Source organism: Arvicola amphibius, chromosome 8, assembly GCF_903992535.2.
Source record: "Arvicola amphibius chromosome 8, mArvAmp1.2, whole genome shotgun sequence".
NCBI lineage: Eukaryota > Metazoa > Chordata > Mammalia > Rodentia > Cricetidae > Arvicola > Arvicola amphibius.
The window spans coordinates 102,890,374-102,904,579 of record NC_052054.1 but is presented as its reverse complement, the minus strand read 5'-3'; the positions used below and the strand labels follow the sequence as shown (position 1 = coordinate 102,904,579).

At 52.0% G+C, this 14,206-nt stretch overlaps 1 protein-coding gene across 1 annotated transcript in view; it reads left to right on the top strand.

Annotated features, from left to right (window-relative positions):
- The window catches only part of Sh3bp4 (SH3 domain binding protein 4), an 81,183-nt gene extending 69,469 nt beyond the window's left edge, over nucleotides 1-11,714 (top strand). The window contains exons 4-6 of the mRNA XM_038339124.1: nucleotides 315-2,668; nucleotides 8,876-9,064; nucleotides 9,788-11,714. Coding sequence (XP_038195052.1) covers nucleotides 315-2,668; nucleotides 8,876-9,064; nucleotides 9,788-10,012 — 2,768 coding nt within the window. The 3' untranslated portion in view covers nucleotides 10,013-11,714. The remainder of the gene's footprint in view (nucleotides 1-314; nucleotides 2,669-8,875; nucleotides 9,065-9,787) is intronic.
- Nucleotides 11,715-14,206: the final 2,492 nt, after the last annotated feature.

Genomic DNA, 14,206 nt, shown 5'->3' with positions numbered 1-14,206 from the left:
AGGACATGTCCACTGTCTTTCATGTGGTCTGCCTTCCTGGGGTGGTTGAAGGACATTCTTATGGGTCCTTTGTCCCAGCTAGAAGGTTGAATTGGAAAGTAGCTAGGTGGCAGAATACCAGAGTGCTCCTGAGTCATTACATGGATCTTTCCCCGGGATGGTTTCTATTCTTTCCTTGCTGGGTTGGTGACTACATCATGACGTCATCCAGTTCTGGCCCACTCCTCGTCCACTCACTCTGTCCCCAGTTTTAAAGTGTCTCCTGTGCCTGTAGGCCTGGCCTCACTCTCTCTCTCCCTCTCTGTTTTGTGCAGTGCCTTCCCCCAGTGCCTTGCTAGTAGACAACCCCACGCCTTTTGGAAATGCAAAGGAAGTGATTGCTATCAAAGACTATTGCCCAAACAACTTCACCACCCTGAAGTTCTCCAAGGGCGACCACCTCTACGTCTTGGACACGTCTGGCGGGGAGTGGTGGTATGCCCACAACACCACCGAGATGGGCTACATCCCTTCCTCCTACGTGCAGCCGCTGAACTACCGGAATTCTACCCTGAGTGACAGTGGCATGATTGACAATCTCCCAGATAGCCCTGAAGAAGTGGCCAAGGAGCTAGATCTGCTAGGGGGCTGGACAGACGACCAGAAAGAATCTGGCAGACCCTACAGTAACAACCCGTTCTGGAATGGAGTCCGAACGAACCCATTTCTGAATGGGAATGCACAACCCAGCATGGATGAGCTAAACCCCAAGAGCACTGTGGACTTGCTCCTCTTTGACACGGGCACATCTTCCTTCACCGAATCCAGCTCAGCAACCACCAACAGCACCGGCAACATCTTTGACGAGCTCCCGGCCACCAATGGACTCCACGTGGAACAGCCGGTCAAGCGGGACAATCCCTTCTTCAGAAGCAAGCGTTCCTACAGCCTTTCGGAACTCTCAGTCCTGCAAGCCAAATCGGATGCTCCCACAACGTCTGGTTTCTTCACGGGCTTGAAGTCACCCGCCCCAGAACAATTCCAAAGCCGAGAAGATTTCCGAACTGCCTGGCTGAATCACCGGAAGCTGGCCCGATCTTGCCATGACTTAGACCTCCTTGGCCAAAGCCCAGGTTGGGGCCAGACCCAAGCTGTGGAAACAAATATTGTGTGCAAGCTGGATAGTTCTGGGGGTTCTGTTCAGCTTCCCGACACCAACATCAGCATCCATGTGCCCGAGGGTCATGTAGCTCCTGGGGAGACGCAGCAGATCTCCATGAAAGCCCTTCTGGATCCTCCACTGGAGCTCAACAGTGACAGATCCAGCAGCATCAGCCCCGTGGTGGAGGTGAAGCTGAGCAACCTGGAGGTGAGCACCTTCATCATCTTGGAGATGAAAGTCTCTGCCGAGGTGAAGGGTGACATCTTCAGCAAAAGTACAGTGGTCCTGCAGTGTCTGAGAAGTGACTCAAAGGAGGGGCCTTACATGCCCATCCCCCTCAGCTACAGCTATGGGGACACGGTCCAGGTACAGCTGGACAACCTGGAACCCTGCATGTACCTCGCTATTGTTGCCCAGGGCCCCAACATCCTCTACCCTTCCACCGTGTGGGATTTCATCAATAAGAGAGTCACTGTGGGTCTTTATGGTCCCAAGCACATCCATCCATCCTTCAAGACAGTGGTGACCATTTTTGGACATGATTGTGCCCCTAAGACCCTCCTGGTCAGTGAGGTTACTCGGCAGGCTCCCGGCCCGGCACCCGTAGCCCTGCAGCTGTGGGGCAAGCACCAGTTCATCTTGTCCAGGCCCCAGGATCTCAGAGTGTATATGTTCTCCAACATGACCAACTACGAGGTCAAGGCCAACGAGCAAGCCAAAGTGGTGAGAGGGTTCCAGATGAAACTGGGCAAGGTCAGCCGTCTGATCTACTCCGTCATCTCCCAGAACCCCAACGAGCTGTCCGACTTCACGCTGAGGGTACAGGTGAAGGACGATCAGGACACCATCCTCACCCAGTTCTGTGTCCAGACTCCCCAGCCACCCCCCAAAAGCGCCGTTAAACCATCCGGGCAGAGGAGGTTCCTCAAGAAGAATGAAGTCGGGAAGATCATCCTGTCCCCGTTCGTTGTCACCACCAAGTACCCGACGTTTCAGGACCGCCCCGTGTCCAGTCTCAAGTTCGGCAAGCTCCTGAAGACCGTGGTGCGGCAGAACAAGAGCCACTACCTTCTGGAGTACAAGAAGGGCGATACGGTGGCCCTGCTCAGTGAGGAGCGCATCCGCCTCAAGGGACAGCTGTGGACCAAGGAGTGGTACATCGGCTACTATCAGGGCAAGGTGGGCTTGGTGCACACTAAGAACGTGCTGGTGGTCGGCAAGGCCCGGCCCAGCCTCTTCTCAGGGCCCGAGCTGAGCACGTCGCTGCTGTTGGAGCAGATCCTCCGGCCCTGCAAGTTCCTCACCTACATCTACGCTTCCGTGCGGACCCTGCTCATGGAGAACATCAGCAGCTGGCGGGCCTTCGCGGACGCCCTGGGCTACAGGAACCTGCCGCTCACCTTCTTCTGCCGGGCAGAGCTGGACAGCGAGGCGGAGCGGGTGGCATCTGTTCTGGAAAAGCTGAAGGAAGACTGTAACAACCCTGACAACAAGGACCGGAAGTCCTTCCAGAAGGAGCTAGTGATGGTGAGTGCCTTGCAGGTGTCCAAACCTTGGGGTGAGCTTCCTGAGGCAGACAAGCGTGGGTCACATTGGTCCAGCTCACAAGTGTAGCTGTCAGATCCTTAAGGACCCCTAAGGAAGGTGTCTCCCTCTCTTCTGCTGCATTTATGAGCCTGTCTGTGGCCTCTGGGGGACCTGTGTGTGCTGGTTAGTTTTGGTCAACTTCACACAAACTAGAGTTCCCCAGGAAGAGGGAGCCTCAATTGAGAAATTACCTCCTTCAGATTGGCTTACGGGCAAGTCTGTGGGGGTATTTTTTTGATTAGTGATTGACGTGAGCCGAGAGTTTATCCTGAATTGTCTAAGAAAGCCGAATGAGCAAGCCGTGGGATGCGAGCCCATAAGCGGTGCTCTGCCCTGGTTCCCACCTTGGCTCCTGCTTGAGTTCCCGCTCTGACTTCCTTCAGTGATCAGGACGTGTGAGCCAAATAAACCCTTCCTCCACACCCCGCCCCCCCCAAGGTTGCTTTAGTTCATGATGTTTATCATAGCAATAGAAAGTTAATGGGAGGAAGGGCTGCAGGGCTGTGTCCAGAAGCCTCTGTTTGGGTCTTCAGAGTGTATATGTGTGTCCTTAGGTCCTCAGCAGACTCTGTGACTTAGGGCAAAAGCCTTTGTCCCTAATCCTGGCCTTGCCTTGATGTGAGTTCTTGCTTTGTATTTTTTACCCAGAGCCTCCAACTTTTGTCTCTACCTTCTCCCTGCCTGGGGTTCATCTGAGTCCATGGGGGTCAGGCTCTTGGCCAGTATGAAACGAATAGGCGTTCTAAGAAATGCATGGGAAAGAGAAGCTCCATGTTTGGTTCTGAGGCACCCTGACCTCAGGCCACCTAGAGACATTTTCTGAGACCTTCCCAGGTCTTCCAGCAACCTGGGCCTTGGAGCACAAGGCAGTGGAACAGCCCCATGGTTTCTCACAGGCAGCCCACCCAAGTTGTAAGGTGCTGATGGTCACTGTGGCCAGTAGAAACCCTTGGTGATCTCCTCTTGATCCTTCCTGCTTTTCCTGTCCCCAGCTTCTTGGGCTGCCTTCCTGCTCCACATCCCATCCCCACCTGCCCCCTCCCCATGACATCATCACACATCTCTCTGAGGAGTAGCAAGGCATGAGAGACCCTTTGACTGTGCCTAATGGGAAGAACAGGCCTACGACTCCCCAGGAAGGGAGGTAGCAGTGTGAATTGCAGTTAGGAGGGCCCTTGACAGTTAGGCCCTAGTAGGCCTTGCTGGCTGTCTCACTGGAAAAGAAGCCGGAAGTGAATGGGGACAACATGGGCTCTGCATGTGGGTCACCCACCAGGGTCAGACAGGTCTCTTCAGCTGTCACCATGTAAACAAATCCCCCAAAGGTCATGGAGAGTCCTTTGCCTTGACCTCCCTGGCTGACTGGAGCTCCCCAGGCAGGAGCCCTCTGCCAGCATTCGTCAGTGACTGCAGAATTAGGTGCTTCCGTGGAGCATAAACAGCATCCCACCGCTGAAGGACATTTGCTTACCCGGAGTAGGCCCAATTCCTTCCTTTGTGGGCAAACATCATGGATGGGGGCTTTATGCCCATTTCCTATTTACTTTTTGTGGTCAGGTTCTTATGGATCATGGCAGGTTTGGAGAGAGGAGGGTCCTGTGTGACTCTGAGTCCACCCTACCTTCCTGCCTGGAGGAGATGCAATCAGGCCTTGGATGGGACTTGGCCCTGGGGCAAGGGCAGTTTTGTAATAAAAACAAAACAAATACCAGGTTCCTTGTGTTCTGTTCTAACCAGCTATCTCGGGTATTGCCTCCTGAGTAGCTGAATTTTAATGGCTGGCCACACGTCAAAAACCCACGGCTGGCTAACCCCAGCATCGGCAACCTGCTTCATTTTTTTGTGGATTCATGACTAAGGGTCAGTCGGGCCCCAGCTTTCCCTTGCCCCACTTAGCAGGTCATGACTAGACCAGTGCCCCCTTCTGTGTGTGAGCTGCCTCTGCACCATCAGCATCTCTGCTCTGACAACTCTAATTAGCAGGAATAAGAAGGTTTGATATGGTCACTGTGCAGACTGTAAGGAAAAGGTCTCTCCGAGGTCTGGAGGCTCCTCTCTATGGCCACCGGGCTCCTCCCCTGTACCTCAGGCCTGTGGCAGCCCATGCCTCTGCCTGTGGGCTTTTTCTCTGTGTCCTGCATGCACCAGCTACTCCCCTTGCTGTGTTCCACAGCTGGTGTCTCTCCTGCCTGGACCTCCTGGTGATGCATTCGCTCGGATGCTCATTCTGGTGTCGCTTCCAGGCCTTGACGAAGCAAGCTTGTGCTCCTGGTTCTTCGCAGTGCTTGCTCGAGTCAGGATTGGCATGTGCTTGTTTCTCATTTCTGCCCTCCGTTAGACCTTCGCTCCATGGAGGAAGGAGGGCATGGAGGAGACCCTGGAAGAGGGTGGGAGGGAGTGGGTGGGTGTGTGAGCAATGGCCTAAGTGCAGAAGCATCCGGGCCTTCTGTGCTCTTGTGGGTCACGCTCTGCTTCCTTTCTCTTACTGCCGTTCCACCCCTGTATGTGACAAGGGCCAACAGCCTATGCCACTCAGGGCCGCTTGTGTCCCTCTTGGCAAGGAGTAGGATGTCGTGGTGGGTGTTCCACAGCTGACTTTTCTGGGGCAGCCTGCACTCTGGTACCTTTGCATATTTGACTGGAGATACTTATGGTTTTGATGACCACTGAAGTTCGAGACCCTCTGTGAAACCTGTCTGTCCTGTTCTAAGTCACAGGCTCTTTCCAGAGAGCAAAAAGCATCATTGGATACATAGATAGCCAGTGTCACTTTGAAGTCAGCTGGCAGGAGAGTGGCGGGAGACATGCACTGTCCCTGAAGTCATTGGCCCAGTGCCTGGCAGGGGTGGGGGACTTGATTTTGTAACCTGAGGTTTAGTGTGTATGTATGGGGGAGGAGAGGGTGTCTTCAAAAAGGGAGAAACTGCAGAACGTGATCCCTTTTTGAGGCACTGGGATCCTCTTGCATCTTCTGTTGTACTGTGTGGGCCATGGAAAGGAGAATTTTCTGAGTGTCTTTGAAAGTCCGAATGGGAACACATATTCGTGGATGTTCTGTGAATTACAGAAACACTGAGTGGGGGGAACAATTTGACTGTAGGCCCACGTGTGCCTCTCCTAGATCTGTGGTACTGTCATCTCGTGGGCACATAAGTTTGAAGTGGCCTGGGGAGCAAGGGGTCATAGGCAGGACCCCAAGGAACCAGGTCTTTAGGGACTATGATGGGCTTTATCCCTTAATATGTTTTTTAATTTAAAGGAATACACTTTTAAAAAAAGGTTTGTTTTTATTGTGCATGTGCCTCTTCACACACATGCTCCGGTACCCTTGGAGGCCAAAGGAGGGCCGCAAATCCATTGGCGATGGAGTGACAGGTGTTTGTGAGCTACCCGATGTGGGTGCTGGGATCGTCATGAAAGCGCAGCAATGCTTATAGCTACTGATCCATCTTTTCAGCCCCAGGCAGCATGCCTTTGGTGTAAGTCACTATTTCTTTGAGGACACCGCCCTGCATGGGCCCTGTGGTCTCTGTTCTTATGGGGAAGAAGAAGTCATTGCCTGGAAATGAAGAGGAAAAGAGATTTTAGAAACCACTCGTGGTGACCTCACTAAGACCTTGGGAGGACTGAGAAAGCCCCGCCCCTCAAGGGCCCAGGGTCAGCTCTCTCTGCTGCTGGTCCTGGAGTCACCACCGAGAACCAAGCATCCAGCAGTCCGTTGGGTCATCGCGTGGGACTTACAGAAAGAGGGCGACAACAGGCGCTCTGGAGGAGTTTGTGTGAGAAAGAGGGAGTGGGTTTGTAGGGTGCAAGCCAGGAAGACAGTTGTCTTCAGGAGGGAAGCTGATGGAGATGCCCCAAGACGCCAAGGTGGGCGGCTAGCAGGAAAACAGAAGAGTCCAGAAGGGTGGCAGGGAAGCTCAGAATGGATCAGGAGAAAAACCCACCTTATCCCTCGGACCCGGGGAGCAGAGATAGAACTGTGGTCTGTGTGGTTAACTATGTGAAGAGGGTGATCCCGTCAGCAATGCCCCTTGTGTTGCATAGGAGAGTTTTTACCGGAGCCTCTCAGGAGCAAACACAACAGCAAAAGCCCAAATACTAGCTCACTGTATTTTCCTAAGAGCTTGTAAAAACAGGTTAGCAGCCACACAGCCTGTGGCCAACTGTTAGTGTAAATAACATCTTAAAATGACACAGCCGTGTCCCTTCACCTCCTGGTTGTCTACAGTTGCTGTGATGGTTAATTTTTAAGTCAGCTGACCACAGCCTAGAATTGCCTATAAAGGAAATTTCAACTGAAGACTTGTTTAGATCAGGTTGGCCTGTGGTCATGTCTGCAGGGGGCTGTCTTGATTGACAGTCAGTGTAGGAAGACTCAGCCCATTGTGGGCGGTGCCCTTCGCTAGGCATGGGACCCTGAACTGTGTAAAAGCACTAGAAAGCAATAAGCAGGCAGGATGGGCACATCTGCTTCTTCTGCTCTTGACTGAGTACAGTGTGACTAGCCAGTCGAGTTCCTCCCTTGAGTTCCCAACTCAGTGAAGGACTGTAACCTGGAATTGTGAGGGAGGTAAGCCCCTTCCTCCCTTGTTGCTTTGGATCAGGTGTTTATCACAGCAATAGAAATAAAACTAGAAGAGCTGCCTTTAGGCAATGTCGTTCTGCCCCTGTGAAGTTGGGACTGAAACCATGTGACCTACAAGCTACAATTTAAAACTGTCCCTTCTCTATAGCCAAATTCTATCTGAACTCCGTACTGTGTTTTATTTCCTTTGGTATTTTCTAGTACTTCTGTGTATACCTGTGTAAGCTATTATGAGGGTTGGGAATCGCCAGAGCAGGAATCCTGAGGTGCACTTCCTGCTGCTCGGATTTAATGTGTATCCAGAGTTCACCCTTTTGGAGAAGGCAGGCACTCTGACACACTGTGTGGTGTGAGTGGCTGGATCACAGAGAGAGCCAAGGCTGGGCGGAGTGCAGGAGAGGTGAGGTGCCTTCATTCCCGACAGCAGCACTAGTCTATCTGGTCGTCGGCTACTCCCAGAAATGGAGCCTCGGCTGCTCAGGACCTGGCCATGTGCTCTCCTGGCCAGCAGTGGCCCATCAGAGGCCGGAGAGTGGCCTGAGTTTCCCAGGACCTTTGTAGTCTGTGCCCGGAGCCCCTAGGGAAAGAACCGATTCGCTGACTCCTGCCAAGAGTGATTTGAATCTAAAGCAGGTGATTTTGACACACTCTGTTACCCAGAGCCAGGCAGCCAAGTGTACAGACACTCGGGCTTGTTTGATATGACTGACTGACTTGCTGTTAAGCCCTGTGTTCATTTGCAGTTTCTTTCAGGACAACACATAGAACTGAGGGGACCCTCCCTGCATCAATTTATCTCTATGCTCACAGCACCTGAGACAAAGCTTAAACCTGATTCCCGACCACCAGTACGTCACACATGTGACTGTATACACAGTCATGCCTTTTTCTTCTGGAACATAAGCACATTTTTAGTTTTCAAAGAAACAATTTCTTTCCAGATATCAGAATCCAAATTATAATCAACCACTTTGTGAAAGATGCCATGTTTGGTTCACTCCTGCTACCACGTGCCCAGCAACATGGAAAGAGCCTCCAGAAACAGAGTCCTGCCTCTGCCTCTGTCGTCTCCGCCTGAGGGGCTCTGGACTTAGCTGCTCAGTGTCTGCCAGTGACTTGCTATCTACATAACAGTCGTGCTTGGCCAACTTGAGCTAGGCCTTCCCGTGGCTGGGACACCACTCACCTTCCCTCAGGAAAGAGTATCCGTTCCCTCTCCCTCCTCTGGAACGAATATCAGTCCAACCCTGCTTCATAAGTGGGTGGCTCTAGGGACTTTAGCCATGATGGTCTGCCCTCTGTGGTTTTTTTTGTCAAGTTATATCTGAAAAGGCCAGGTCGATTTCTGGGGTCTGGACACGAGTTCTGGAGATGGTGCCAACTCATACACCCTGTAAGCCATCTCCTTCCTCTTGTGCATGGATGTTGCTAGGTTGCTAGGCAAGGGACCCGGACTCTGCATCGGTCTTGAACTCTTGGTGTAAAGAGCATCGTCTGCAGGTTGACCTTCCCCCAAAGCCCAGCCTACCCTGGCCTCACACTGCGCTTCCTCTTCTCAGGCTTTGCTGAAAATGGACTGTCAGGGCCTGGTGGTCAGACTCATCCAGGACTTTGTGCTCCTGACCACAGCTGTTGAGGTGGCCCAGCGCTGGAGGGAACTGGCAGAGAAGCTGGCCAAGGTCTCCAAGCAACAGATGGACGCTTACGAGTCTCCCCACCGAGACAGGAACGGGGTGGTGGACAGTGAGGTGAGTGGGGTTCCGACCCCTTGGTTGCTTAATTCCTTTGTCACCCCCGAATCCTGAGACCCATGGGGTGCAATAAATAATAAACAATCTACGTCCTAGTAGTCTAGGAGGGTAAGATGACAGCCCCGGCAGGTGGAGGCCATCAGCTGTTCTCAGGATCCTTGAGAACCCGCAGTAGAAGACATGAGGGCAGCTCTGCCGCAGGCTGGGGAGGGTGGACTGCCCTCCCTCGCTAATTTTATTTTTAAATTACCTCCTGTGAGATCAGCAGAACTCTGAGGGTCTCACTGTATTGGTCGAATGTCTGCTGTGTTACCTAAGTTAGGCAAAGGTGGCTATGGTAGAGTCATGAACGAAGACTGGCTGCCCTATTGGTGGAGGGTGTCTCCAGTATGTTCCTGGAGACTGATCCCATTCATAGGACAGGGAAGCAGGAAGTAAGCAGGAAGTGCCAAACATAAAGACGTTCTTTCTTTGCATAGTCAGTTTCTAATCCATGGGCGAAAGTGGGTACTGTGAGGAAAGAGAGGCTCAGTTAGCGACTCATGTACACGAGGACACTACCGTTCGCCCACTGTCGGCTGAGCAGCCCCCTGGCTCCGCCTGCCGCTGTGACTGTAACACCCACTGAGTGTCATAGGAGTGACCAACGTAGCTCACTGTCCTCTGACCCTGCTTTCCTCTCAATTTTTTTTTAATGTTTTGGGTAACTCTGTCACCCAGGCCATGTGGAAACCCGCCTACGACTTCTTACTCACCTGGAGCCACCAGATTGGGGACAGCTACCGAGATGTCATCCAGGAACTGCACATAGGCCTGGACAAGATGAAGAACCCCATCACCAGGCGCTGGAAGCACCTCACGGGGACCCTGATCCTGGTGAACTCGCTGGACATCCTAAGGGCTGCAGCCTTCAGCCCTGCGGACCATGATGACTTTGTGATCTGAGTTGGGGAGGGGGGCCTGGCCTACTGCTCAGCAGAGCTGGAACCCTCCACCCATCATCTGCCCACAGCCGGGGCCGAACCATCACCAGGTGGTGCAGGGGGCCATGGCTGCTCAGGTAGAGGCCCATCTGCCAGCCACGCCCAGGAGGGACTCAGGCCCTTGGACTCTCTACCCCACCCCTCTATCCAGGGGCAGGTCCCAGGGGTTTTCTACTTCTGGTTGTTGCCAATCGTGTTGCTTTCTATTTGTCGAAATGTATGTTGAAATTTAAAAATCACTTTTTTTTTAAACAAAAGACGAGAGAGGATGTGAGAAAGGTGGTATCTAATTTTTTAATGGACTGTAAAAGTTATTTAAAAAAAAACCATCACCTTAGTAAAGGCGAACGCTGTGGAGATTTTTATGTCCTTCAAAGGCCTTTTTAAATTATGTTCCAGGTGTATGTAGATATTTAAAGGCCATGGGTGTCTCGGTCGCAGGCACACTTGGCGTTTGGACGCTCAAGAGTGGAAAGGAGTTTGCTCCTTGTGGACATCTTCCACTCATCGCCTGTGAGAAAGCAAGTCTGTGGGCCTGGTGACTTAGTAAACAGGCCCCGAGGATGCCTGCAGTCCTACCGTTCCTTTCTTCTTCTCAGTGGCCATCCACAGGACGTGTTGGTCTCTGTGCTTTGGTGAGCAACAAAGCCCTCATGTGGCAGCTCGGTGCCATTGAGATTCTGCCAACAAATGAGAAATCAGCTGGAGATGGGGGTCCCTGTCACCCCTGTGTGTATGCAGCTACCACTCAGAAGAACAATGCCCCCTTGAGAGCAAGGTAGTCCCTGGCACTCTGGGCACTGAATGCTGTCTCCCTCAGGTTGGCTCTGCCTCTGTTATAGGTGAGAGAAAAACCCTAGCACCCAGCCAGAACCTGGTGGCCCATGACTCTTCCTGTGCCCATCACGGTCCCCTCTCAGGCGATGTCACATGCTGGTGTGCAGAGGTGCCATCTGCCGTTGCCAAACGCCACACCTCATCTCTCACATTGGACATTCTCCTTCCTGGTGCACCCGTATCTCCTTGGTAATAACAGTACAGGGGGAATAACCGGTTATCCAACAGTGTAACACTTAGCACAGGGAACATTTTCCTTAAGCAATGTTCTAGAAAAAGTTGGAGGCTTGTGGAGGATTGTATTCAACTTCAGGGTGGGGGGGGTCACACAGTAGCTATGGCTTTGGGGGAGGAAACAGGAAGTGGAACTCATACCAGAAAGATCAGCAGTTGACTCTGTCAATGGGCAGGACTCGGGCTGTCTCCGGGGGCAGCTGCAGACCCTGGGGGCTGCCCTCTGTCTGCTTTCCTGGAACAAGTTAATGACTTCTTTGGGTCAGTGTGCAGTCCCGTGTTGAGCTGACATGCCCTCCGCTTCTAACTCAGACCCTTCAGACCAACAGACTTAGAAGGAAGCAGTAGGTATGAATGTTGCAAGTACCAAGTCACACGAACTCCCCCGTCACCACCAACATGCCCATCATTCTGCGCCTCTGTTTTACCCAGAGGACATCTCTTTACCTTTTCCCCCAAAGAAGAAACAAAACCAGTTGCACCTTAAACCGTGGCTATTTTTCCTCAGGGGCTTTGAATAGTTTCCTATGCAACAAGTCTTGTAGCACACAAATTCTACAAAAGTTGCAGTAAATTTTATTTGGATATTTTAACTGGTTAGCGTGTGTGTATGTGTCTCTTTGTGCCTAGCCAGAGTTTAAATAAAACCCAGCATAAAGATCAGTCAGTGACTAGGTTCCCGTCAGTCACCCTGAGTGACAGTGTGGCAGTTGGTGTAGGGGACTTTTTCTCTTGCTGTTAATTGCTCCTGAGTGGGTAGATCATTCATTACAACCAAATGGGAATCAGTGTCACCCACGGCACCCAAACAAAGCAGGCAGGTGTCTATGTCTCTTCTTTTTCCTGGTCTCTACCATCAGGAACTAGTAACACTGTCCCCCAGCACTGAGTTCAAGACCCAGCAGTTTCTGAGCATGCTGGCCATGTTCCTGGGCCTACTGGTGGCAGCGAACAGTGAAGGCCTCCTCTCGTGCACCCTTCCAATTGTCAGGAAGAATGGAGCAAGAAGTGTTGGCATGGGGACAACCCTAGCTGGAGGTGGGGTGGGAGGAGCGGGGGCTCGTGGAGAGCCGGCTTGAGAGAGTGGAATCCATCAATCGGCAGGCTGAAATGGGAGCCAGCTGGACCAAAAACAGACAGTCCAGGGAACACTGTCCAGCATTGGCACATGGGCATCGTAGATGGAATGCCACATCTGCACAGCCTGGATCTTCGTCACACGGGCCAGAGCCCCCTGTGAGCTCAGCACCCTTCACGTTCTACGCCTGTGTTAATTCTGGCTACTCAGTGTTGAATCTTGAGTGTCCCCACAGGCCCTGGAATTAATGACTTGGTCCCCAGTAGGGAGTGGGAGTGGGGTGGGGCCTTTAAGAGGTAGGGCCTGATGGGAAGAGGCAAGGTTCCTGGGAGTGTGCCCTTGATGTGAGTTGGGGAACAGAGTCTTCCTCTTGTTTTTGTACCTGGCCATGAGATGAATGGCCTCCTTTGCCATGCATCCCCCTAGCTTCCACAGGCTCCACAGCAGCAGGGCCAACAGTCCTGACATCAACGCCTAATTTGTGAGTTCAGATAAACCTGTTCTTAATTTTGGGATGATTGCTGAGTGCTCACTTACGTTGTTGCCGAAGACACAGTCCCATGTGGCCCCCCTAACTTACCCGTTACACGTGGCTAATAGGAAAATGGATTTTATTCTCCCAGTGTCAAGCATGCGAATTACCAGGGCCTTTATTATGCAGGCAAGTGCTGTGGCCACAGAACCATCCCCTCCCCAGCCCAGAGCAGCCCTAACTGCTGAACTCGGAAAGGGCACCCTCTCATCACTGTGGAGGCCAGACGCCTGAAAATGAAGGTAACGAAATGGCCTAATTAGTTCATTCGCCCCGTTTATTAGGCCACCGATCGCTGGAGGAATTAGGTCCCACCGTAATCTGATGTAACGGTTTCATCTCTGCCGACTCTAATTCAAATAACTCACAGCTAGCAGGACTTAACTCAGGTTAGCTTTTGACACCACACCAACCCCCAGCATGCCGGACTCCCTCCTTCCCTCGGCGAAAAGCAGTGTCCTCGGTTCAGCTGCTGCTGCGCCCTTTGAGGAGTTGGTGTCCTTTGGGACCAGATACTAAGCAGAGAAGATGTTAAAACTAGACACAGGCACTGATGGCGCACGCCTTTAATTACAGCACTTGGGAGGCAGAGGTTGGTGAATGTCTGTCTTCAAGGCTGGGTCTGGTCTACATGGTAAGACCCTGTCTCAAAAAAAAAAAAAAAAAACCTAAACAAAAAAGCAGTGTAGGTGGGGGTTTCTGGAGAGATGGCTCGGTGCTTAAAAGTGCATAGTGTTCTTGCAGAAGACCAGGGTTGCCTTCCCAGGACCCAAATTGGGTAGCTACAGCTACCTGTAACTCTCAGCTCTATGAGATCTGATACTTCTGGCCTCTGGGAGCTCTCACACACAAACCCAAGCATAGTTACAAGTAAGATGATAAAGCTTTTAAGAAAATAGGCTCTGATTCCAAGGGGGAAAAAAGATGAGTTTTACCTGTGGTGAATTTGTTTCCTTTTGGCGTTGGGGTGTTTTTTGGAGACAGAGTTTCTCTGTATAACAGCTCTGGCTGTCCTGGAACTCACTCTGTAGATCAGGCTGGCCTCAAACTCATAGCGATCAGCCTGACTCTGCCTCCTGAGTGCTGGGATTAAATGCATGCTCCAGCACAGGCTCATGGTAAATTCCTTCTGTGACATCTACCTGATTGCCGCTCTGTCACCTCCAGTGGGATGCCCACTGAGTCATTCTGTAATTCTGTAATTCTTTCTTCTCGCCCGTCTCAAGTATTTACCTGGCCGCAACTCCCAAACTCAGACTTGGTCATAGAACCTCCTGACCAGTTCTCACCAGCTCTTACCAATCAGCATGTGGCTAGAAGTGAGAATCTTGGCTCTCACCACCAGTCCCCATCTCCCCTCTCCTCCAGATTCTCCGAACCCTGCTTCCTGTACACTTCTATGACCTCAGTCCTCCCTGGATGGAAACACGGAAGTCTTCCTTGTTTGGCAGCAGTTACTGAAGCTCAAAACTTGA